The sequence below is a fragment of the Capra hircus genome, chromosome 5, assembly GCF_001704415.2.
Source record: "Capra hircus breed San Clemente chromosome 5, ASM170441v1, whole genome shotgun sequence".
Taxonomy (NCBI): Eukaryota; Metazoa; Chordata; class Mammalia; order Artiodactyla; family Bovidae; genus Capra; species Capra hircus.
Window position 1 is genome coordinate 81062952 of NC_030812.1, and position 27514 is coordinate 81090465.

Here is a 27514-nt window from a genome sequence, read left to right on the forward strand (position 1 = left end):
TTTAAATTTTGGTATATTATAATTTATATTCGTAAATTTAAAGGACACATGAATATATTCTTAAATTTCTTATGTTAGCATTTATAATGGCCAATAGATACATGGTATAATATAGAAACATTACAGAGAACATTCAGAGAAATTTATCATAAAATATATAAAAATAAAACAACTAAATTAAAAAAAAACTTTAGCAATTAAGTAATAAGAAAACACTCATCAAACAGATTCAACCAGGAAAATTAAAAATTGGAAATAATCCATATGTGCAAATATTAGGAAATGCTTAAGAAAACAATAACAGTATAAAAGATAGGCAGTATACAGATTATGGCAATCTATAAAAAATTAACTTAAAGGTAAAAAAAAGGGGAGGAAAAAAACAGTTGTTTGTGATAAGATTTAGGAAAGACCAGAATAGTCACTGTTGTAAGTTGGCACTTTTTGCTCAGACTGTTATTACAAATCTTTAAAAAAATTTTTTTGATGGATGATGATATGGGCTGTGTTATTGGCTGCCGAGGGCTGCGAGGGCTGGCCGGCGCACTGAGTGCAGCCGGCTGCGAGGGCCGGCCTGTGCACGTGGCCGAGAGGAACTACCCCGCGGCGGAGAGGAGCTACCCACGTCCGAGGTCAGGGGCAGCAGCCTAGAGTGCCAGGCTGCTACGGCGCAGGAACGGCCAAGAGGAGCTACCCCGCGTCCGAGGTCAGTGGCGGCCAGGAGGAGACACCCTGCGTCCGAGGACAGGGCGGCGGCCAGGAGGAGCTACCCCACGTCCGAGGTCAGTGGCGGCCAGGAGGAGACACCCCGCCTCCGAGGTCAGGGGCGGCCGGGAGAAGCCACCTCTCGCCCGAGGCCAGGGGCGGTGACCCTGAGGAGCCACCCCAAGCCCGAGGCCAGGGCCAGCGGCCAGGAGGAGCAACCCAGGAGTGGTGGCTGCGCAGGTGCAGGAAGGCCTAGAGGAGCTATCCCACATTGAAGGTCAGAAATGGCAGTGGTAAGGAGATACCCCTCCTCCAAGGTAAGGAGCAGGGCCTGTGCTTTGCTGGAGCAGCGGTGAAGAGATACCCCAAGCCCAAGGTAAGAGAAACCCAAGTAAGATGGTAGGTGTTGCAAGAGGGCATCAGAGGAGAGACACACTGAAACCATACTCACAGAAAACTAGTCAATCTAGTCACACTAGGACCACAGCCTTGTCTAACTCAATGAAACCAAGCCATGCCTGTGGGGCAACCCAAGACGGCGCGTCATGGTGGAGAGGTCTGACAGAATGTGGTCCACTGGAGAAAGGAATGGCAAGCCACTTCAGTATTCTTGCCTTGAGAACCCCATGAACAGCATGAAAAGGCAAAATGATAGGATACCAAAAGAGGAACTCCCCAGGTCAGTAGGTGCCCAATATGCTACTGGAGATCAGTGGAGACGTAACTCCAGAAAGAATGAAGGGATGGAGCCAAAACAAAAACAATACCCAGTTGTGCATGTGACTGGTGACAGAAGCAAGATCCGATGCTGTAGAGAGCAATATTGCATAGGAACCTGAAATGTCAGGTCCATGAATCAAGGCAAATTGGAAGTGGTCAAACAAGAGGTGGCAAGGGTGAATGTAGACATTCTAGGAATCAGCAAACTAAAATGGACTGGAATGGGTGAATTTAACTCAGATGACCATTATATCTACTACTGTGGGCAGGAATCTCCAGAAGAAATGGAGTAGCCATCATGGTCAACAAGAGTCCAAAGTGCAGTACTTGGATGCAATCTAAAAAACGATAGAATGATCTCTGTTCGTCTCCAAGGCATACAATTCAATATCACAGTTATCCAAGTCTATGCCCCAACCAGTAATGCTGAAGAAGCTGAAGTTGAACGGTTTTATGAAGACCTACAAGACCTTTTAGAACTAACACCCAAAAAAAGATGTCCTTTTCATTCTAGGGGACTGGAATGCAAAAGTAGGAAGTCAAGAAACACCTGGAGTAACAGGCAAATTTGGCCTTGGAATGCGGAATGAAGCAGGCAAAGACTAATAAGAGTTTTGCCGAGGAAATGCACTGGTCATAGGAAACACCCTCTTCCAACAACACAAGAGAAGACTACACATGGACATCACCAGATGGCCAACACCGAAATCAGATTGATTATATTCTCTGCAGCCAAAGATGGAGAAGCTGTATACAGTCAACAAAAACAAGACCAGGAGCTGACTGTGGCTCAGATCATGAACTCCTTATTACCAAATTCAGACTTAAATGGAAGAAAGTAGGGAAAACCGCTAGACCATTCAGGTATGACCTAAATCAAATCCCTTATGATTATACAGTGGAAGTGAGAAATAGATTTAAGGGACTAGATCTGATAGATAGAGTGCCTGATGAACTATGGAATGAGGTTCGTGACATTGTACAGGAGACAGGGGTCAAGACCATCCCCATGGAAAAGAAATGCAAAAAAGCAAAATGGCTGTCTGGGGAGGCCTTACAAATAGCTGTGAAAAGGAGAGGGGCAAAAAGCAAAGGAGAAAAGGAAAGATATAAGCATCTGAATGCAGAGTTCCAAAGAATAGCAAGGAGAAATAAGAAAGCCTTCTTCAGTGATCAATGCAAAGAAATAGAGGAGAACAACAGAATGGGAAAGACTAGAGATCTCTTCAAGAAAATTAGAGATACCAAGGGAACATTTCGTGCAAAGATGGGCTCGATAAAGGACAGAAATGGTATAGACATAACAGAAACAGAAGATATTAAGAAGAGATTGCAAGAATACATGGAAGAACTGTACAAAAAAGATCTTCATGACCCAGATAATCATGATGATGTGATCACTCATCTAGAGCCAGACATCCTGGAATATGAAGTCAAGGGGCCTTAGAAAGCATCACTATGAACAAAGCTAGTGGAGGTGATGGAATTCCAGTTGAGCTATTTCAAATCCTGAAAGATGATGCTGTGAAAGTGCTCCACTCAATATGCCAGCAAATTTGGAAAACTCAGCAGTGGCCAGAGGACTGGAAAAGGTCAGTTTTCATTCCAATTCCAAAGAAAGGCAACACCAAAGAATGCTCAAACTACCACACAATTGCACTCATCTCACATGCTAGTAAAGTAATGCTCAAAATTCTCCAAGCCAGGGTTCAGCAATACATGAACTGTGAACTTCCTGATGTTCAAGCTGGTTTCAGAAAAGGCAGAGGAAACAGAGATCAAATTGCCAACATTTCCTGGATCATGGAAATAGCAAGAGAGTTCCAGAAAAATATCTATTTCTGCTTTATTGACTATGCCAAAGCCTTTGACTGTGTGGATCACAATAAACTGTGGAAAATTCTTCAAGAGATGGGAATGCCAGACCATCTAACCTGCCTCTTGAGAAATCTGTATGCAGGTCAAGAAGCAACAGTTAGAACTGGACATGGAACAACAGACTGGTTCCAAATAGGAAAAGGTGTACGTCAAGGCTGTATATTGTCACCCTGCTTATTTAACTTATATGCAGAGTACATCATGAGAAATGCTGGATTGGAAGAAGCACAAGCTGGAATCAAGATTGCCGGGAGAAATATCAAGAACTTCAGATATGCAGATGACACCACCCTTATGGCACAAAGTGAAGAGGAGCTAAAAAGCCTCTTGATGAGAGTGAAAGAGGAGAGTGAAAAAGTTGGTTTAAAGATCAACATTCAGAAAATAAAGATCATGGCATCCGGTCTCATCACTTCATGGCAAATAAATGGGGAAACAGTGGAAACAGGGTCAGACTTTATTTTTTTGGGCTCCAAAATCACTGCAGATGGTGACTACAGCCATGAAATTAAAAGACGCTTACTCCTTGGAAGAAAAGTTATTAGCAACCTAGATAGCATATTCAAAAGCAGGGACATTACTTTGCCGACTAAGGTCCATCTAGTCAAGGCTATGGTTTTTCCTGTGGTCATGTATGGATGTGAGAGTTGGACTGTGAAGAAGGCTGAGCGCCGAAGAACTGATGCTTTTGAACTGTGGTGTTGGAGAAGACTCTTGAGGGTCCCTTGGACTGCAAGGAGATCCAAACAGTCCATTCTGAAGGAGATCAACCCTGGGATTTCTTTGGAGGGAATGATGCTAAAGCTGAAACTCCAGTACTTTGGCCAGCTCATGCGAAGAGTTGACTCATTGGAAAAGACTCTGATGCTGGGAGGGATTGGGGGCAGGAGAAGAAGGGAATGACAGAGGATGAGATGGCTGGATGGCATCATGGACTCGATGGACGTGAGTCTGAGTGAATTCTGGGAGATGGTAATGGACAGGGAGGCCTGGCGTGCTGCAATTCATGGGGTCACAAAGAGTCAGACATGACTGATTGACTGAACTGAACTGAACTGAACTGATTAAGAGAGCAACTAATAGTAATAGGATGGCATCACCAACTCAATGGACATGAGTTTGAGTGAACTCCGGGAGTTGGTGATGGACAGGGAGGCCTGGCGTGCTGTGATTCATAGGGTTGCAAAGAGTCGGACACGACTGAGCAACTGAACTGAACTGAATAGTAATAGAAGAGGTATAAAGAACAGTTTATGTGCCGTGCTGTAAGTTCTTGGTATAATTCATTTAATCTTCTTAATTAAAAGATGCTTGCTCCTTGGAAGAAAAGCTATGACAACCTAGACGGCATATTAAAAAGCAGAGACATCACTTTGTAGGCAAAGGTCTGTTTAGCCAAAGCTATGGTTTTTTAGTAGTCATGTACGGGTATGAGAGTTGGACCATAAAGAAGGCTGAGCACCAAAGAACTGATGCTTTCAAACTGTGGTGCTGAAGACTCTAGGGAGTCCCATGAACAGCAAGGAGATCAAACCAGTCAATCCTAAAGAAAATCAACCTTGAATATTCACTGGAAGGACTAATGCTGAAGCTGAAGTTCCAATACTTTGGCTACCTGATATGAAGAGCCAACTCATTGAAAAAGACGCTGATGCTGGGAAAGACTGAGGGCAGGAAGAGAAGGGGGTGACAGAGGATGAGATGGTTGCCTGGCGTCATTGACTCAATGGACATGAGTCTGATCAAACTCTGAGAGACAGTGAAGGACAGGGAAGCCTGGAGTGCCTCAGTCCATAGGCTCGCAAAGAGTCAGACTTGACTGAGTGACTGAACAACAAAAACAATAGTTCTGTGAGAGGTTCTAATACCATCTCCACCATCTTAGAGAACTGAGAGTTACTGCCAAGGTTACAGCAGGGGAGGGTGGAGCTTGGGGTTTACCTCCAGACAGGCTGCCTCCCAAACTCCCTCTCTGAACCACTGTTCTGGTGCTATTTGATGGAAGTGAGTGCTGTCACAGCAGGTATTCAAACAGGAGCCTGAGTGATGGAGAGGGAGGGCTATATAAAGGTGTTCCAAGAGGGAACAGCCAGTGCAAACAGAGTCAAGAGTGAGCAGTCAGAAGTGGCTGGGGCACCCTCTGTCATGGGGGAGTGTCTGGAGAATAAAGCAGGGAACAGACAGTTTAGCTCTTGTAAGCCCTACACAGTGTTAGTTAGGTGCTCAGTCATGTCCAACTCTTTGTGATTCTGTGGTCTGAAGCCCTCCACGTTCCTCTGTCCATGGAATTCTCCAGGCAAGAACACTAGAGTGGGTAGCCTCCTTCTCTGGGGGATCTTCCTGACCCAGGGATGGAACCCAGGTCTCCTGCATTGCAGGCAGAGTATTTCCCATCTGAGCCAAAGGACCTTGTATTCAACACTTAACAGACATCAGCACTCTCCATGACCCACAGATGTCTTAAATTACAAGTTGTTATCTCTTTCAACCCTGCTGCTGCTGCTGCTGCTAAGTTGCTTCAGTTGTGTCCGACTCTGTGCGACCCCATAGACAGCAGCCCAACAGGCTCCGCCCTCCCTGGGATTCTCCAGGTAAGAACACTGGAGTGGGTTGCCATTTCCTTCTCCAACTTTCAACCCTAAACCAAGTCTTAATCACTTCTTCCCTATCCTGCTTTATGGCACCACAATCAACCCAGATAGTTAAATAAAAAATCTGGGCTCCTCCCTTTACCTCACCCAATATCAAGACACCTTAAAGGAATTAAAAATTAGCATAAATACAGTTTTCATTTATACTAACAAAACTGGATCACAGTCAAAAATAAAAAGGCTGGGCTTCCCCAGCAGTTCACTGGTTAAGACTCTACCTTCCAATGCTGGGAGCACAGGTTTGATCCCTGGTCAGGAAACTAAGATCCCACATGCCGTGCAGTGCAGCCAAGAATTTGAAAAATAAAATAAAAAGTAAAAAGGCTTACGCTTGTGACAACGTGGGTGGACCCTGAGTGTATTATGCTGAGTCAGACAGAGAAAGACAAACACCATATAATTTCACTCATATTTGGAATATGGAAACAAAAAGCAAAATAAATTGTACAAACCAAATCAACCAAAAACAAACATATAGATAAAGAGAACAGAGCAGTAGTTACCAGAGGGGAAGGGGAGGAGGGGAGGACAAACTTAGTAAAGGCAAATCAATTGTATGGTGAAGGATGAAACTAAATCTTAGTGGTGAGCACACTGTAATGTATACGGAGCTAGAAATACAAAGCTGTACACATGAAGCTTACATAATGTTATAAACCAAAGTTACCTCAAGACAAAAAAAAAAAAAAAAAAAAACTTAAAAAAAAGCTTATAGGGACTTCCCTGGTGGTCCAGTGGATAAGATTTAGTGCTCCCAATCCTGGAGGCCTGGGTCCAATTCCTGGTCAGGGAACTAGATCCCACAAGCTGGAAGCAACTAACCCCTGGTGCAGCCAAATAAATAAATAAATATGAAAAAGGAAAAGGCTTATACACTGAGTTAAATATTTCTGATTTCTTGCAAATTTACAAGGGATACTAACTAAAAATATTCTGTGTGCATGTGCACTAAGTTGTGTCTGACTCTTTGTGACCCCATGAAATTGGGCCTGCCAGGTTTGTCTGTCCATGGGATTTTCCAGGCAAGAATACTGGATTGGGTTGCCATTTCCTATTCCAGGCTCAACTGAAAATACAGACTGGAAAGTTTTATATTAATGTATGGAATCTCATCCTACAGAACGTAGCCTTTGACTTCAGTTCTCTTAACAGGGTTACCAACAATATCTAACTTACCCTGTTCCTCATTTCCCACCTTGAACATTCATTCAGTTGGCAGATTTCTAGTAGGGATTGTGTAATTTCATCTACTGATGGAATCTGATCCATTTGATCAATTATCTAAAGTTTTTAAAAATCCATTAAAAAACACTTTTATCCCCCAAATTCTTTACTTTTACCTAAATATTGGGATCATGGGCCTCAATCCTTACCAAACTAATTATTTACATTAGCTCCACAAGGTAGATTCATATGCAATCTACTCCATGATTAAAAAAAAAAAATCCAAGCACTGATATAACCCACAGGACAGCCTTTCAAAATCCTTTCAAAAGGACTCAAAATCCTTTATGAATGTTTTCTTCCACAAGTTGCGGACTGGGTCTCTCAACTTGATATCTTGCTGGCTTAGTTTGAATTCTCACAGAAGGTGATCCTGAGACAAGGATTCAAGTGCAAGAATTATGTTTGGGAGGTGCTCCTAGGGAGCTCCGTCGAGGAAGTAAGACAGGGAAGACAAAGAAACTAATAATAGATCCATTTTCCAACAGGTTGCCACTTTGAGAAAACTGAAGTTTAATCTGTTGGGGCATTCTGGGAGAAAGTTCAGTTCAGTCGCTCAGTGGTGTCTGACTCTTTGAGACCCCATGAACTGCAGCATGCCAGGCTTCCCTGTCTATCACTAACTCCCAGAGTCCACCCAAACCCATGTCCATCAAGCCAGTGATGACATCCAACCATCTCATCCTCTGTCGTCACCTTCTCCTCCTGCCCTCAATCTTTCCCAGCATCAGGGTCTTTTCAAATGAGTCAGCTCTTCGCATCAGGTAGCCAAAGTATTGGAGTTTCAGCTTCAACATCAGTCATTCCAATGAACACCCAGGAGTGATCTCCTTTAGGATGGACAGGATGGATCTCCTTGCAGTCCAAGGGACTCTCAAGAGTCTTCTCCAACACCACAGTTCAAAAGCATCAATCCTTCAGTGCTCAGCTTTCTTCACAGTCCAACTCTCACATCCATACATGACCACTGGAAAAACCATAGTCTTGACTAGATGGACCTTAGTCAGCAAAGTAATGTCTCTGGTTTTTAATATGCTGTCTAGGTTGGTCACAACTTTCTTTCCAAGGAGTAGTTCAGTTCAGTCGCTCAGCCGTGTCCGACTCTTTGCGACCCCATGAGTAGCAGCATGCCAGGCCTCCCTGTCCATCACCAACTCCCGGAGTTCACTCAGACTCACATCCATTGAGTCAGTGATGGCATCCAGCCATCTCATCCTCTGTCATCCGCTTCTCCTCCTGCCCCTAATCCCTCCCAGCATCAGAGACTTTTCCAATGAGTCAACTCTTCGCATGAGGTGGCCAAAGTACTGGAGCTTCAGCTTTAGCATCATTCCTTCCAAAGAAATCCCAGGGCTGATCTCCTTCAGAATGGACTGGTTGGATCTCCTTGCAGTCCAAGGGACTTTCAAGAGTCTTCTCCAACACCACAGTTCAAAAGCATCAATTCTTCAGTGCTCAGCCTTCTTCACAGTCCAACTCTCACATCCATACATGACCACTGGAAAAACCATAGCCTTGACTAGACAGACCTTAGTCAGCGAAGTAATGTCTCTGCTTTTGAGTATGCTATCTAGGTTGGTCATAACTTTTCTTCCAAGGAGTAAGCGTCTTTTAATTTCATGGCTACAATTACCATCTGCAGTAATTTTAGAACCAAAAAAAGTAAAGTCTGACACTATTTCTACTGTTTCCCCATCTATTTCCCATGAAGTGATGGGACCGGATGCCATGATCTTCGTTTTCTGAATGTTGAGCTTTAGGCCAACTTTTTCACTCTCCACTTTCACTTTCATCAAGAGGTTTTTTAGTTCCTCTTCACTTTCTGCCATAAGGGTGGTGTCATCTGCATATCTGAGGTTATAGACATTTCTCCCAGCAATCTTGATTCCAGCTTGTGTTTCTTCCAGTCCAGCGTTTCTCATAATGTACTCTGCAAATAAGTTAAATAAGCAGAGTGACAATATACAGCCTTGACGTACTCCTTTTCCTATTTGGAACCAGTCTGTTGTTCCATGTCCAGTTCTAACTGTTGCTTCCTGACCTGCATACAGGTTTCTCAAGAGGCAGATCAGGTGGTCTGGTATTCCCATCTCTTGAAGAATTTTCCACAGTTTATTGTGATCCACACAGAAGCATCTTTTAATTCCATGGCTGCAGTCACCATCTGGGAGAAAAATGGAGAATAAAAACCTCGGAGTTATGTGGCCTGAAGTGCCTCAAGGAATAGGAGAGTAAGAATATTGAGAGTTAACTTAGGCAGGTTGATAAGGAGTCCAAGCCTAAGGCCTCTTCAAGGAGGATGTAAACATTCTTTTTTACATTCTTTTGCCTTAGACAAGATTTTGTTCATAGGCAGCAATATCTCTTGTTCAAGGACTTTTTTTTTTTTTTTTTTTTGAGATTTGGATGTATGTTATAGGAGAAGGTCTGGGTAAAAACTTCCATAGCCTTGAGCTCTGGATTAACCTGTTCCTTCTGGCTAATCTCATGCTGATGTCATTCCAGGATGTATGTTATGGCAAAGGGTCTGGGCAAAATTCTCACAGCCTTGAGGTATTTTTTAATCTATTCACAGCAGCTACTTGAGAAGTATATAAGGTCTCACTTAAATTAGTGAGGCAGGTACTCTCCTACCCCTTTCTGATGTCTATCAGATGTCAGAAGGTTTTTTTTTTTGTCACTTTCACTTTAAATAAAATCGACACAAAGCTCTGAGTGACTGAGACTGTCTTTGGTCCTAAGTGAAATCTCTTTCAGAGACCATGAATCCGGTGGCACCCTTAACTGTTCATCACTAAGATACCAGTATTTATATATCAGCTGCCCTCAGTCAGTGGAGAGGGGATGCTCCCAGGCAGCACTGCCCCACCAGGAGTGGAAGCCCGCCTCTTGCTGATACAGGCAGAACTGTCTCTAAGGACCAGAGAAAGAGGTCAAGTAGAGAGTCACGAGTGCTGGACAGTGGAAGCCAAGGGGCATGAGAGGATGGTGTGGGGTTCTGATAACTGCCACACTTGCAGAAGAAGCCAATGGATTACTGACATTCTTACCAAGATAAATTTAAGGAATATCTAAGCTATTTGGTAACAATCATTCATCCCTAGCAGCCTTTGATTTCACAAGTGGAGGTACATGAGTAATCTTATCCTTGTCTTAAAAGCTTTTTCAAAGTTTGAAGGCATGGCATTCATGTTACAATTAGGGTCAAAATAAGGTTTTTAATGCCAATCATGTTTTTTAAAAAGACTTTTTATTGTGGAAAATCTCAAATATCCACAAAATCAGAGAGAACAGTCACTTGAGTGACTCATGGCCAATCTTGCCTTTCCATAAACCTTAAATTCATTTTCAATTAGCCTAAAAAGGGCTGCTTTCCAGTCTCTCTTCTTTTAAATTTAAATATAATGAAGGCAAAAACTCATCAAAAATATAATGAGATAAAAAATAAGTGATTGCCAGAGGTAGTTTGGAAGAGATAGATAGACAGAGAGAATTTTTAGGGCAGTGAAAATACTCTATATGGTATGACAACAATGACCAAGATTGAACCCTAAGGTAAAGTAATGGGCTTCAGGTGACTATGATGTGACAACGTACCATATATATATACACATATGCCATATGTACAACAGCATTCTGGGTGGAAGATTCAGTTGATAGTGGAGGAAGCTATACATGTGTGGGGATGAGGGATATATGGGAAACCTCTGTACCTCCCTCTCTATTGTGTTGTAAACCTCAACCTGCTCTACAAAAATAATTTTAAACAATAATTAAAAAATTTAACTGTAACTGATGTGTCATGGTAAAAGGGAAGAAAAACACCTTTGCTAACTATAGGCTTTTCTCATTAACAGGGAGTGGTCTTAAAACACAGTGAATTCCATTGGCTAATTATTATTGGAAAAAAACAATTTAGTAGCAACTCTACACAAGATTGAAGGCAAAAGGAGAAGAGGGAGGCAGAGAATGAGATGGTTAGATAGTTATGACCAACTCATTGGGTGTGAATTTGAGCAAACTCCAGGAGATAGTGAAGGACAGGGAAGCCTGGAGTGCTGCAGTCCACGGGGTCACAAAGAGTCAGACGTGACTTCAAGACTGGACAACTATGTAAAATCTAATCGTTTCACTTGGCAGACATTTCCTTTGGTTAAAGTAGAATACAAAAGTGTCTCAAGAGTGGGACACCATCCGTGCGGCCAGTCGGGATTACATTCTGCAGTTACCTCCTCCTGACCCAGGCAACTGTCTGTACACCTCTCTACCTAGTGAAGTGGAGTGAAGTCACTCAGTTGTGTCCGACTCTTTGCGACCCCATAGACTGCAGCCTGCCAGGCTCCGCTGTCCATGGGATTCTCCAGGCAATAGTACTGGAGTGGATTGCCATTTCCTTCTCCAGGGGATCTCCCCAACCCAGGGCTTAAACCCAGGTCTCCCGCATTGTAGACAGAGGCTTTACTGTCTGAGCCACCAGTCTCCCCAATTTTCAACTCTTCTACCAGTGAGGCAGGGCCTCGCCATCAGAATAAGACATATGCTTTGTCACCTTAGTCATCAGTCATGTCTAACTCATTGTGACCCCCATGGATTATAGCCTGCCAGGCTCCTCAGTCCATGGAATTTTCCAGGCAAGATACTAGTGGGTTGCCCCTTCTCCAGTAGATTTTCCCAACCCAGGTATCGAACCTGGGTCTCCAGCAATGCAGGCAGATTCTTTATCATCTGAGCCACCAGGGAAGCCCTGAGGAAGAGCCCATCTAATGGTTAACACACCCTCACTGTTCCTGAGGCCAAACAGGGCTCATGCCTTTGGCGCAGAGCTCTGGAGTGTTAAGTGAAATACTTGGTCAGGCACTTGAGCAGATTAAAAAGTCCTTTTTGAAAAGGTGTTTGACTCTGACTGCAGGCCTCTGTGTGGCCTAGCCTGGCAGGGGAACAAACGTCCATGTGTGGGCAGGGAAACATTCCTAGAGCAGGAGCCAGGCCCCTGGCTGTGTGTCTGCTGCAGAAATCGTCTAGAATGGACCTCTTTCATTAACAACCTTTGGCATCTAGGAAGCTACTCCAGTTGGTAGCATGGCACAGTGTAAAGAACACAGATTTTAAGGCCGGATTCCTGATTCTGCCCCCTTCTGTGCGACTTCCAACAAGTTACAGAATCTTTTCAGGCTTCAGGTTTTCTTATTTGCATGACTGGGATGGTTTGCAAATGAAAGTAGGTTACATATGCAAAGTGTTTGGCATACAGATTTTAAATAATTACTGATTCTCTTCTTGCTCTTTGATTTTCCTTCTCCTCCTTCTGAGCCACAAATAACAGCTTGCATTTTTTGAGTACTGTCTAGGAACCAAACACTGCCTTAGCCACATGTAATCCTCACCTCATTCCCATGTGGTGCTACTATTCCAGCCATTCTATCAGTCTGCTTGGGCTGCCATATAAAATATCACAGACTGAGTGACTGAAACAATAGACATTCATTTTCTCACAGTTCTGGGGGCTAGAGGCCCTGGATCAAAGTGTTGGAAAGTTTGGTTTCTCCCAAGGCCTCCCTCTGGCTTGTAGATGGCCTGCTGTTTCCTCATGTATCCTCCTCTTTGTGTGTGTACCCCTGGTGTCTCCTCCTCTTCTTATGATGACACCAGCCACATCGGATTAGGCCCCCACTCTTATGACCCTAATGGCAGAAAGGGAAGAGGAACTAAAGAGCCTCTTGATGAAAGTGAAAGGAGAGTGGAAAAGCTGGCCTAAAACTCAACATTCAGAAAACGAAGATCATGGCATCCAGTCCCATCACTTCATGGAAAATAGAGGGGGAAAAAGTAGAAACAGTGGCAGATTTTATTTTCTTGGGCTCCAAAATCACTGCGGACAGTGACTGCAGTTATGAAATTAAAATATGCTTGCTCCTTGGAAGGAAAGCTATGACAGACCTGCTGCTGCTGCTGCCACTGCTGCTAAGTCGCTTCAGTCGTGTCTGACTCTGTGCGACCCCATAGACGAGGCCCAGCAGGCTCCCCCGTCCCTGGGGTTCTCCAGGCAAGAACACTGGAGTGGGCTGCCATTGCCTTCTCCAGCGTATGAAAGTGAAAAGTGAAAGTGAAGTCACTCAGTCATGTCCGACTCTTAGCGACCCCATGGACTGCAGCCCACCAGGCTCCTCCATCCATGGGATTTTCCAGGCAAGAGTACTGGAGTGGGGTGCCATTGCCTTCTCCGATGACAGACCTAGACAGCATATTAAAAAGCAGAGACATCACTTTGCAGACAAAGGTCCATACAGTCAAGTCTATAGTTTTTCCAGGAGTCCTGTATGGATGTGAGAGTTGGACCATGAAGAAGGCTGAGTGCCTGAGTTGATGCTTTTGAACTGTGGTGCTGGAGAAGACTCTTGAGAGTCCCTTGGACAGCAAGGAGATCAAACCAGTCAATCCTAAAGGAGATCAACTCTGAATATAAATTGGAAGGACTGATACTGAAGCTGAAGCTCCAATCCTTTGGCCACCTGATAGGAAGGGCTGATTCACTGGAAAAGACCCTGATGCTGGGAAAGAATGAGGGTAGCAGGAGAAGATGGTTGGATAGTATCACCGACTCAATGGATGTGAGTTTGAGCAAACTCCAGGAGATAGTGAAGGACAGGGAAGCCTGGGGTGTTACAGTCCAGGGAATCAGAAACAACTGAGCGACTGAATAGCTTATGATCTCTGCTGCTGCTGCTGCTAAGGCACTTCAGTCATGTCTGACTCTGTGCGACCCCACAGACGGCAGCCCATCAGGCTCCTCTGTCCCTGGGATGCTCCAGGCAAGAATACTAGAGTGGGTTGCCATTTCCTTCCCCAGGGGCTCTTCCAGATCTAGGGATCCAACCCTCATCTCCTGCATTGGCAGGTGGATTCTTTACTCCTCAGGTACTAGGGTAGCCCTATTATCAATGACTAACTGTATATATTCAGTCATGTGCTGTCCTAGAATTTGACAAAAACTGAAATGAAAATTCAAGGTGAAAGATAGGACAAGCCTAGACAAGGTAGAGTCCTACCACTGATTTGTGACTTGTAGTTCCATTTTTCAAGATAAACTGTAATATGCCAATTTACTAAACATACATTTATTTTCAGCAAAGCCCAGATTCCTTTGGTTCCCACTGCAGAGCCTTTTCAGAAATACTTAGGAGAATTACCATAGAGAAAATTATCCAAGTTATTTGCTGTCTTGGTCAGCTGGGCCCCCCATAATAAGCACTACAGGCTGAGTGGCTTAACAGAAATTTATCTCCTCACAGTTCTGGAACCTGGAGTTCTGAGATCAGGATGGCAGCATAGTTGACTTCTGGCTTGCAGACAGCTATCATCTCACTGTATGCTCACAGACTACAAATCTTCTGGGTTCCCCTCTTAGAAGGGTGCTAAATATAGCATGAGGGCCCCACCCTCATGACTTCATCTAAATCTAATTATGTCTCAAAGATCCTACCTGAATAATACCACATCAGGCTTCAGCATATGAATTTTAGGGACACAATTTAGCCCATGTGTGCATGTGTGCTAGGTCGCTTCAGTTATGTCTGACTCTTGGCTACCCTATGGCCTGTAGCCCACCATGCTCTGCTGCCCATGGGATTCTCCAGGCAAGAAGATAGGAGTAGGTTACCATTTCCTACTCCAGAGGATCTGCCTGACCCAGAGACTGAACCCACATCTCCTGCATTACTGGCGAATTCTTTACTGCTGAGCCACCTGGGAAGCCCAGAGAATCTCATACTTAGAGTTTAAAGCAATGGTTCTCAAAAAGAAGAGACAGGTTGAAAATCAACCTTGTGGAGTTGCAAGGTTTAGAAGCAAAGAGTAAACTGCTAGGCCAGGGGGTGAGATCCGGTTTTACAGAAGTTAAATGGCTATACTGGGCACTAGCCATGCACCATGACAAAGAGATGACTGAAATATTAATACTGAATAAGTACATGTGGAAAATCTGCTCTTCCCAGAAGGAGAGATAAACTAATTTGGCAATCCTTAAAAGACTTACAAATCTTGACAGTGTTAGCCTCTACTCAAGTTACAACTTGCATCAAACATCAGAGATTTCAGCTGTGTTGAGGTGGTTGCATGGGCTGCCATGCTTTCTCTCATATGGATTGCTGTGTAGATTAGGTGATTCATTTCTAACTGGATCTACTCAACGTGGAATTGATTCACCAGTGCCATAATTATTGGATAAATGAATGCCTTTGACCTCAGTATTTGCCTTGACCATACAGTTCAGTTCAGTCACTCAGCCGTGTGACTCTTTGCAACCCCATAGACTGCAGCATGCCAGGCCTCCCTGTCTATCACGAACTCCCGGAGTTTACCTGAACTCATGTCCATTGAGTCAGTGATGCCATCCAACCATCTCATCCTCTATCGTCCCCTTCTCCCACCTTCAATCTTTCCCAGCATCAGGGTCATTTCCAGTGAGTCAGTTCTTTGCATCACGTGGCCAAAGTATTGGCGTTTCAGCTTCAACATCAGTCCTTCCAATGAACATTCAGGACTGATTTCCTTTAGGATGGACTTACTGGATCTCTTTGCAGTCCAAAGGACTCTTAAGAGTCTTCTCTAAAACCACAGTTCAAAAGCATCAATTCTTCAGTGCTCAGCTTTCTTTAAAGTCCAACTCTCAGATCCATACATGAATACTGGAAAAACCATAGCCTACCTTGACCATACAACTTATTTTTTTATATAGAAAATATTAAGACATTAATTTTACATCCATGCATCAAATCACTTGATATTTCACTCTCCGACATAAATCACAGCAGGATCCTCTATGACCCACCTCCCAGAATACTGGAAATAAAAGCAAAAATAAACAAATGGGACCTAGTTAAAATTAAAAGCTTCTGCACAAAAAAGGAAACTATAAGCAAGGTGAAAAGACAGCCTTCTGAATGGGAGAAAATAATAGCAAATGAAGCAACTGACAAACAACTAATCTCAAAAATATACAAGCAACTCCTGCAGCTCAATTCCAGAAAAATAAACGACCCAATCAAAAAATGGGCCAAAGAACTAAATAGACATTTCTCCAAAGAAGACATACAGATGGCTAACAAACACATGAAAAGATGCTCAAGATCACTCGTTATCAGAGAAATGCAAATCAAAACCACAATGAGGTACCATTTCATGCCAGTCAGAATGGTTGCGATCCAAAAGTCTACAAGCAATAAATGCTGGAGAGGGTGTGGAGAAAAGGGAACTCTCTTACACTGTTGGTGGGAATGCAAACTAGTAGAGCCACTATGGAGAACAGTGTGGAGACTCCTTAAAAAATTGCAAATAGAACTGCCATATGACCCAGCAATCCCACTGCTGGGCATACACACTGAGGAAACCAGAATTGAAAGAGATACATGTACCCCAATGTTCGTCGCAGCACTGTTTATAATAGCCAGGGCATGGAAGCAACCTAAATGTCCATCAGCAGACGAATGGCTAAGAAAGCTGTGGTACATATACACAATGGAGTATTACTCAGCCATTAAAAAGAATACATTTGAATCAGTTCTAATGAGGTGGATGAAACCGGAGCCTATTATACAGAGTGAAGTAAGCCAGAAAGAAAAACACCAATACAGTATACTAACACATATATATGGAATTTAGAAAGATGGTAATGATAACCCTGAATGCGAGACAGCAAAAGAGACACAGATGTATAGAACAGACTTCTGGACTCTGTGGGAGAGGGAGAGGGTGGGATGATTTGGGAGGATGGCACTGAAACATGTATAATATCATATAAGAAACGAATCGCCAATCTATGTTCGATGCAGGATGCAGAATGCTTGGGGCTGGTGTGCTGGGATGACCCAGGGGGATGGCGGGGGGAGGAAGGTGGGAGAGGGGTTCAGGATTGGGAACACATGTACACCATGGTGGATTCATGTTGATGTATGGCAAAACCAATACAATATTGTAAAGTAAATAATAATAATAAAGTTTAAAAAATACTTTATAATATGTGAAAAAAAATTAAAAGCAATTATATGAACAATAAAATTAGAGTAATCTCTCAAAAAAAAAAGATGATACCTTTCCTCTTTGAGTTGGGTAAGTATTCATGCTCTTCTTTGACAGAGATTTTGCAGCTCTTGATTCGACAGAAAAAAGATCGTCTTGAGCCAGAATACACATGACTCTTACTTGTGTGGAAATTACTGTGAACTTGCAAAGCAGCTTTCATAGTGCAAGGAGGCAAGAGAATAGGAAGAAAATGTTTTCAAATAATTTTAAAATGTATTTCCTCATGTGCTCTGGTCATCTATGGTTATTGACCTCATTGTACAGCAAACCCCAAAGTGAAACACACCAAAAAATATATTATAATCACTTGCAATTTATCTTTATATTTTTCCCCAGGGGGGTAGATAGTAAAGATAACTTCAATGAAATAAAAATTACATGAAAAAACTTAACTAAAATAGTACCAGTGGCATAAAACGTCATTATTTTATATAATAAACAATTATTAGGCAATAAGCAGTTTCAAAGAAAAGAAGTATTTCTGGAAAAGACAGAGAATATGTATACTTCCCAAGAACAATTATACAAGGTGTTTCACACTGAGAAGACCTAACACATTTGAGAAAGAGAATAGTTATCCCTTAGCAAAGAACTAAATAATAAAAAAACTCTAGCAACTTTTTTTAATCCCAAATGACACTTTCCAATAAAGATTTTATTAGCATATGAAAGCTAGAGAATATGAAGTAATCACATTTTCCCAAAAGTATCTTCATATATTTACTTTGATACATGCATTCTCTATATAGTGATATTTTAAAAACTGAGGTTGATGATTACAAAGTGATTAAATAATTCTCCCCTTGATAAAACTATAATTAGCTAACTTTTCAAAAAACTCTATTGCTATACTTTTAAGTACGAATTATATTTCCATAAAACGATAAGAAGGCTGAAAGGAGTACTTACCTTTGGCATCTCTTAGCTTCTCTCTGGGTGAAATATCAGAGGAAGAAAGTTGTTCCTTTACTTTGGAAACATCTTTTGGATGTAAGAAGTCAAATAAGCTTTGTCCAATCAAACTAGCCTATTTATAAGGCAGAAGTTCATTTAAAATCAGTGTCATGTTATTTCTATGTTTCCTCAAACAAACAAATGATACTGTTTCTTTGGTTAAAGTGGCTTTTTCTTAAGCTTGGATATATCAACTACACTGGGTGAAGTTACCCTAGTGTTAAAAGCAGAGTAAAACTTGTAGACCAAACAAAGGTACATACACACAGACCCAAAATCGGATACACATAAATCATATACACACACCTAATAACTAACATTTTATTTAAACTTAATCATTGGTAAAAGTGGTAAAGAAAAAAAGAGTGGGCTTCCTGGGTAACTCAGTTGGTAAAGAATCCACCTGCAATGCAGGAGACCCCAGTTTGATTCCTGGGTCAGGAAGATCTGCTGGAGAAGGGATAGGCTACCCACTCCAGTATTCTTGTAGCTCCTTGTAGCTCAGCTGGTAAAGAATCCACCTGCAATGAGGGAGACCTGGGTTTGATCCCTAGGTTGGGAAGATTACCTGGAAAAGGGAAAGGCTACCCACTCCAGTATTCTGGCCTGGAGAATTCCATGGACTGTATAGGCCATGGGGTCGCAATGAGTTAGACACTTTTCACTTTCACTTTCATTGGTAAAAGTAAAAATATTATATTACAGAATAATATAAAAGACACAGAATACCTATGATCTCATGATGTGACTCAGAAATTTACCATACTGCCTTAAAAAAATTACCATACTATTGGTAAACCAAACCCGACTTGGTACACCTCCTACTTGGCATTTCACTTCTCCCCACATGCAGAGCGTTCCTTGGCCCATGACTTTGTTTGCATGGTCTCATCACCTGGAAATCCCTACCTCTTCTCTATAAATTCAGTTCCCTGGCCAAGCTAGCTAATTGCCTTTTACTCCCTAACTTCCAAGATTCCCTCTCCAAACCTGAAATGTCTTCCTCCTCATCTCTGCTCTAAACTGACAGACATTCTACTTCACATGTGAAGCCCACAGTGATCACTCTCTTCTGAATTTATTACCCAAGTAGACATTCCTATGGAAGGCAGAACAATTGGACCAGCTGGTCCAAGCGGCCTGGAGTGCTTGGCAGTTAGATCATATAGTTCAGTCACTCAGTCATGTCCCACTCTTTGCGACCCCAGAGACTGCAGCACACCAGGCCTCCCTGTCCATCACCAACTCCTGGAGCTTGCTCAGACTCATGTGCATTGAGTCGGTGATGCCATCCAACCACCTCATCCTCTGTTTTCCCCCTCTCCTCCTGCCTTCACTCTTTCCCAGCATCAGGTCTTTTCCAATGAGTCAGTTCTTCACATCAGGTGGCCAAAGTATTGGAGTTTCAGCTTCCGCATCAGTCCTTCCAATGAATATTCAGGACTGATTTCCTTTAGGATGGACTGGTTGGATCTCCTTGTAATAAAGAGTCTTCTCCAACATCACAGCTCAAAAACATCAATTATTCAGTGCTCAGATTTCTTTATAGTCCAACTCTTACACCCACACATGACTACTGGAAAAACAACAGACTGATGTATAAATCAGATTGCTAGTTTTTTTCTTTTTTTTAAGGCAGTTAGATAGCTCTACTTAAAAAAAAAAAAAGCTAGCAATCTGATTTATACTTCAGTCTATTGTGTGATTGGCTAATATATAAGTCTATGCCCAGAACTCTGCTTCAGAGCAAATTAGCTTTTTTTTTTAATTGACGTATAGTTGATTTACAATGTTGTATCAATCTCTGCTATACAGACAGATCAGATTTCTGAAGCTGAAAAGCTGAGGACAAGACCCTGTACCACGGAGATCCCAAAGTCCTCCTGAGCAGTCAGTGAGTCTCATGGTCTCTGAAATGCAAAGTCAGTGTCCAGAGGAACTAGACTCTGTGCCACTAATTTGGAACTTAAGAGCTACCTTCAATTGTCAAGTATCTTGGTGTGTACCTATGTGAGTGATGTTCTCTATTTCTGATTAGAAAATATAATAATCAAGTCAGCTGCATGATTCCTTCGGTCATCACTCCTTTTGTATGCAGGCTCATACAATCTCTTTCTTTTATTTAACTCATTATCTATGAATGCCTTCCATCTCTCCATATTTTCAAGTCTTGGGGAGAAAATAGGCTGAGATTGATGAAAGTTATTTATGATCAAAGCTGTTATCTTTACATATATTACATATTATAATATATACATATTATTGTATTTCTGTTTTAAAGGAGACCACAAGTACTAGTTTATTCTCTCTGTTGGTTTCAATCCTATACTTTTTGAGTAACTAGTTTAAATTAAATGGTGTTCAAAAATGAGGAGACAAATCAATCACAGTGCTGGTTAAATAAAGGATGTATTTCAGAATTTGTTGCCAGAGCCTAGAGCCAAAGCTGTTTCGCAATGCACATAGCTTGATAAATATTAATGCTCTCTCTTGGAGGAAACAGGCAAGGGTGACTAATATTTTTCCAACACTCAAATATGATATCTTACTTAATGTGTTTATATCCTGAAAAACAGGTATAATCATGATTTCCATTTTTTACATAGGAAGAAGCTGAGGTTCAAGAAAATGAAATAACTTGCTAAATGAAATAAACACTCCTGTCAGTAACAAAAATTCACACTTTTTCCACATATCTTCTCATTTCTCTTGAAATTCTAACTCAGCAGAACCCAATCCCACAACCCAGGGGGAAGAAAGAGTTCAGAAGCTTCAATATATGTGTTATTTTTTTTTAATAAACATAGTAAGAAATATGCTCAGTTTTGGATACCTGATCATAATTAAGTATTTTGGAGACCGATTTAGAAACGAAGAGAATTTTTCCTCTTTCACATCCAACCACAAATAGGAAGCCTTCTGCAGTCTAGGATTTAAAAATATAATACAAGGTGAATATTCTAAAAGATCTTGAGGCAAACGTGGTTCACTGATTTATATAGTTATAGACATTAGATTTTTTTTGCTCTTCTTGATGTATTAACCTACCCACAGTTTAAATTCTAACGAACATTGTAAACAATTCAAAACCAAGTTAATTTGATTGTTAATGGGTAGAGTTTCCTTTGAAGGTGATGATAATGTTCTAAAATTGCCTTGTGGGAGTTTCCTGATGGTCCAGTGGCTAAGAGTCCATGCTTCCAATGCAGAGGGCCCAGGTTCGATCCCTAGTCTGGGAACCAGATCCCACATGCCAGAAGTAAGACTTTTCATGCCTCACCTAAAGATTACATGTACCATAGCTAAGACCCAGTACAGCCAAATAAATAAATATTTTAAATTGTTCTTTAAAAATGATAAAAGTTACATTTTTATTATGATTGCATAACTGTGAATATAATAAAAACCATATGGTATGTGAATTATCTCAAAAAAAGGAGTTAAATAATAAAAGATTTTCTGTCTCTCTCATACATATACATTCAGATTCTGAGAAAATTACTGTAGCAATAAAACTAAAGAGTGGTTGTAAGAGCTAGTAAAGTTAATTTTAAGAAATTTCTCATTATATAAAAAGATTGGTAACATCAAATTGAACTCCAGTCGAAACTAATGTTTTTCATCTGGAATGCAATATTAAATTGAAATATTTCATAATATAAAAATTACCTGTGTCAAGTTCTATACTCATATAGAAACTCTGTACATGTATCAAAACACATCCATAACAGTTGCCTGTGGATGTGTTGAAACGGAAGGACTGTGCATACTGGGATAAAGGAAGCATCAGCAATACTATATTTGAATTCAGCTGTTCAGATAAAAAAGGGGCTCTTAAAAAAATTCAAGGACAAATGTATATAAAATCTTTCTGTTCAGTTATACTAAGGCATAAAGCCTAGTAGTAACAGCACAAGATCAAGAAACATACTGCCTCCTGGGGGCAGAATAAGCCAATGACATGGTCATATTTTCCACATCAAATAAACCTCTAGACCAGTGGATCTGGTGCATTTGAAGAGATGAGGACAGAAACGGCAAAGCACTGACTAACAATTCATTCAGTAAGCAGTGGCTGGCTCTGCAGAGGACAGGATCCTGAAGGAATTGAGTACAAGATAGATGGCTTTGAAGGAGGGGGTAACAGAGGGGCACAGAGCTTACAGTGTGGAAGGTGAGCATGTCAGGAAGCATAAGGAGCTTAGCGTTAAAGACTAGCTATGCTCTCTGCTTTGGAATATGCCTATCCTCTGCCTCTACATTCATTAGCTCAAACTAATAAGACATGGGCTTCCCTGGTGCCTCAGATGGTAAAGAATCAGCCTGCAATGGGGGAGATCTGGGTTCCATCCCTACATTGGGAAGATCCCCTGGAGGAGGGAATGGCAACCCACTCCAGTATTCTTGCCTGGAGAACTTGGACAGAGGAACCTAGCGGGCTATGATCCAGGGGGTTGCAAAGAGTCGGATACAATGGACACAGTTACTTGTTTAACTTAAATTTTTATCTTAAAGGAAATTTGACATAATATGTATTCCTGTACATTTACAACAGGAAGTGAACAGAAGACAATCTTCTTCCCATTCAGACAAAAATGAAAGGACAATACAACTTAGACAAGCATATCTCTTTACTTACCTTAAGAATTAAGTGTCTGAGCTCATTATCGTGAATGAATGAAGGTCTGTAATTATTTCCTGGGTAAGAACTTGTCATACCTAAAAATAAAGAAGTCATATAGTTAACTGAAAATCAAGTAGAGATGGAAATATAGTAAATGCTGAGTGAATATTAGCAATTCTGGGGCTGCTATTGGTGATGACAAGGATGATGGTATTTTCTTTTCTAGCATACTCTAAGATCTCTTCTATAGTCTCTTTCTTGTTACTAGATTGCAATTTCTTGCTTTCAGATAAGTTCTTAGAGCTACTTATTCCTTTATACACAAATGTACGGACAGTAAAAGCTATATATTGAAAAGAGATAAAAATGCAATTATTATCTATAATATTATAATAACACACAACAATATTCAAGACTCTGGTTATTTTATAATCTCTTAGCTTCCTAAAACTGATCATATGGTGATCCAGTGGTTAAGGGAATCTGCCTTGCAATGCAGGAGATGTGGGTTCAGTTCCTGGTTGGGGAACTAAGATCCCATATGCCTTGGTGCAACTAAGCCCACTTATGTGCTGCAACTACTGAAGCCTGAATGCTCTGGAGTCTGTGTGCCACAACTAGAGAGTCCAAGCACAATACCGAAAGAGTGTACAAAGATCCCGCATGCTACAACTAACACCAGAGGTAGTCAAATAAATAATAAAAAATACTTCTTTCAAAAAAACAAAAAACCACCTGATCATATGAATTATCCTGAATAATTCAGGAGATTATTGAATTCTAAGCAAATTTTATGGATTCATAGGATTTTCTATATGACCCTTTAAAGACCATATGGAGACTTCTGACAGTATACAAAATGTATGAAGTATAAATGAAATCATTCATTTTAAGCCCTTTCACAGAGTTCATCATGTTGAAAGAAAAGTCTCTAAAGTAACCAGAAGAGCTTGGAAAAGGGTAAGGAATAATCAGATCAGTTCAGTTAAGTTTAGCTGCTCAGTAATGTCTGACTCTTTGCAACCCCAGAGTCTGCAGCACACCAGGCTTCCCTGTCCCTCACCAACTCCCAGAGCTTGCTCAAACTCATGTCCATCGAGTCACTGATAACATCCAACCATCTCATCCTCTGTCATCCCCTTCTCTTCCCACCTTCAGTCTTTCCCAGCAACAGGGTCTTTTCCAATGACTCAGTTCTTTGCATCAGGTGGCCAAAGTACTGGAGTTTCAGCTTTAGCATCATTCCCTCCAAAGAACACCCAGGCTGATCTCCTCTAGAATGGACTGGTTTGATCTCGTTATAGTCCAAGGGACTCAAGAGTCTTCTCCAACACCACAGTTCAAAAACATCAATTCTATGGCACTCAACTTTTCTTTATACTCTTTTATAATTTTCTTATAATCTTTCTTTATAATCTTTTTTTCCAGTAGCTGGAAAAACCATAGCTTTGACTAGACAGACCTTTGTCGGCAAGTAATGTTTCTGCTTTTTAAAATGCTGTCTAGGTTTGTCATAGAGCAAGGAGCAAGCGTCTTCTAATTTCGTGGCTGCAGTCACCATCTGCAGTGATTTTGGAGCCCCTAAAAATAAAGTCTCACAGTTTCCATTGTTTCCCTACTTATTTGCCATGAAGTGATCAGACTGGATGCCATGATCTTAGTTTGAGTGTTGAGTTTTAAGCCAGTTTTTTCAGTCTCCTCTTTCACTTTCATCAAGAGGCTCTTCAATTCCTCCTCATTTTCTGCCATAAGGGTGGTGTCCTCTGTGTATCTGAGGTTATTGATGTTTCTCCCAGCAATCTGATTCCAGCTTGTGCTGCATCCAGCGCGATGATCAGGGCAAAGTTAGGTGAAAGTTTGACCCGAGAGGAGTAAGGAAAGAACTAAAAGTAATACCTTTGGAGGACATCCACCAAGCCTTACCGGGAAAGCCCTCCACGGCCACAAGGGGGCGCAGAGGATTGTTCACCCAGCCCAGGTGTGCTGTCCCCAGGTAACTCTAAGCAAGGGTGATTCAAAAGTAAATCAAATTTCCCTTCCTTACACTTCCCAGTTTCCCTAAACAGCAACCCCCTCCTAGGAACTCCAATGAAAGATGTTTTTGCCAAAAAAAAAAAAAAAAAGATGGGGATAACACTCTGATACAGGTTAACCATTAACTGGCCTTTGGATGAATTTACAGACAAAACTCACCAATTACCTGGGGCTTCCCTGGTAGCTCAGATGGTAAAGAAAGTGCCTGTAATGCAGGAGAAGCAGGTTTGAGCCCTGGGTTGGCAAGATCCCCTTGGAGAAGGAAATGGCAACCCACTCCAATATTCTTGCCTGGGAAATCCCATGAACTGAGGAGCCTGGCAGGCTATAGTCCATGAGGTTGCAAAGAGTTGGACATGACTTAGCGACTAAATCACCACCACCAATTACCTTAGCGGTGGAGAAAGAACAAAACTAGAAAATAAAACATCCTCATAGAATGATTTGGTAACGTCTTCTCAGACTGGCAGCATCCTTACAAGGCCTGACAGAAGCAAATAAAGCTCTTTTACAATCTACCTTCTAGGAAGCCCTCACGCAATCTCCCCACATGACTTCTTGTAATTATTATTATTGTTATCAGTCCCCAGGAGACTTGTAGGAGGCAGTTGAGAAAAGGCTAAAGATGCAGACCTGAGTGCCCGGCTGGCACAGGAATAAACCAGTGTGAGCAAGGCAGTGACACTTGCAGGCTGGCTTGAAGCGAGGTTGGCAGAATTGTGCTGAGGTAACCTGGTCAGTGTCAGTCAGCCAGAGTGGGTGATCCCTGGCTAAATAGATGAGTGAGGACGTGAGGACATGCCAGTGAGGAACAGAGGGCAGTCAGTGTAGAGCTGAAGTTAGGGTGAGAAAGAGGAGAGTGAAAAAGTTGGCTTAAAGCTCAACATTCAGAAAACGAAGATCATGGCATCCGGTCCCATCACTTCATGGGAAATAGATGGGGAAACAGTAGAAACAGTGTCAGACTTTATTTTGGGGGGCTCCAAAATCACTGCAGATGGTGACTGCAGCTATGAAATTAAAAGACGCTTACTCCTTGGAAGAAAATTATGACCAACCTAGATAGTATATTCAAAAGCAGAGACATTACTTTGCCGACTAAGGTCCGTCTAGTCAAGGCTATGGTTTTTCCTGTGGTCATGTATGGATGTGAGAGTTGGACTGTGAAGAAGGCTGAGTGCCGAAGAATTGATGCTTTTGAACTGTAGTGCTGGAGAAGACTCCTGAGGGTCCCTTGGACTGCAAGGAGATATAACCAGCCCATTCTGAAGGAGATCAGCCCTGGGATTTCTTTGGAAGGAATGATGCTAAAGCTGAAACTCCAGTACTTTGGCCACCTCATGCGAAGAGTTGACTCATTGGAAAAGACTCTGATGCTGGGAGGGATTGGGGGCAGGAGGAGAAGGGGATGACCGAGGATGAGATGGCTGGATGGCATCATGGACTCGATGGACGTGAGTCTGAGTGAACTCCAGGAGATGGTGATGGACAGGGAGGCCTGGCATGCTGCGATTCATGGGGTCGCAAAGAGTCGGACACGACTGAGCGACTGAACTGAACTGAACTGAGCTAACAATGAATGGTGTGCGATTCTGTATTCCTGCCATCGGGCAGTGACAAATTTGATTCTCAGATTCTAGTGGCAAAAACAAATGTGGAACATGATGACTTACTAAGTTCTTCATTGTCATTTATTGTCATTTTATTTTATTGTGTTCTTCTTCGTCATTGAAAATGACAATATGACAATAATAATGACGATGATAATGATCATTATAATGATAAGGATAATAAGGATCAATAGGACAATAACAACTCTTCTTCCTCATCCTCGGACCACCACCTCCACCATCAAGAAACACTGTGCTTAAGGACCTCCCTGAGGACCTGCCTCAGGGAGAGGGAAGGCTACCCACTCCAGTATTCTTGCCTGGAGAATTCCATGGACAGAGGAGCCTGGAAGGCTACAGTCCATGTGGTTGCAGAGTCCAGCATGACTGAGAGACTAACATACACACACATGGAAAGGTAAAACTGTTGGGACATACCCGCCTATGAGCGTTTTCCCCTTAATTAATTGTGCTGTATTTTACAATGGATAGGGTAGGGGAATACTTGCCCTTTCCCCAGATAATTTGAGATGCACTGCTGTAGACTGTAGAGAAAAAAAGTCATTTCACATCCTCTGTCTTCAGAGTAATTATCTGTGGACCATCCACATGCAACCCTCTCATGGCATCTAGGCATTTGGGGATGGAATTGGGGTACACTCTGGCCAGAGCACTGGAATGCCGCCCCAGCTGCTCTGTCATCTCATCCATGGGTGGCACTAAGGATCTGGTCAGGATGTCTGATGAGGATAAGACCATCTCACTTCAGTTTACAAGGACCAGTAATGAAGTCTGTGTATGCTCTGTTCCAAAGAACCCCATCTGGATTTAGACAGTGTCTCCTCCTTACTGAGCTTGCCCTGCGGCGCATCCCATGCATACTTCCATGTATCATTGGTCACACTAGGTGTTAATAATCTCTCCCTGGGTCTATCTTCCTTATCCACCATGCATCCCCCGCCCCCAGCACAGAGATCTTGCCTCCTTCATTTGCCTAACCCCAGCACAGAACAAGAACTCAGCTGATGCTCAATGCA

The 27514-nt window shown here is 42.0% G+C and overlaps 1 protein-coding gene across 2 annotated transcripts in view; it reads right to left on the reverse strand.

Moving 5' to 3' along the window:
- ARNTL2 (aryl hydrocarbon receptor nuclear translocator like 2) overlaps nucleotides 1–27514 on the reverse strand; it is a 106847-nt gene that overhangs the window by 26018 nt on the left and 53315 nt on the right. For both annotated transcript variants that reach the window (XM_018048376.1, XM_018048377.1), the window contains 4 exons: nucleotides 22849–22928; nucleotides 21043–21135; nucleotides 18165–18282; nucleotides 17265–17408 (listed from right to left, as the gene is read on the reverse strand). In XM_018048376.1, the coding sequence (XP_017903865.1) occupies nucleotides 17265–17408; nucleotides 18165–18282; nucleotides 21043–21135; nucleotides 22849–22928 (435 nt within the window). The remainder of the gene's footprint in view (nucleotides 1–17264; nucleotides 17409–18164; nucleotides 18283–21042; nucleotides 21136–22848; nucleotides 22929–27514) is intronic.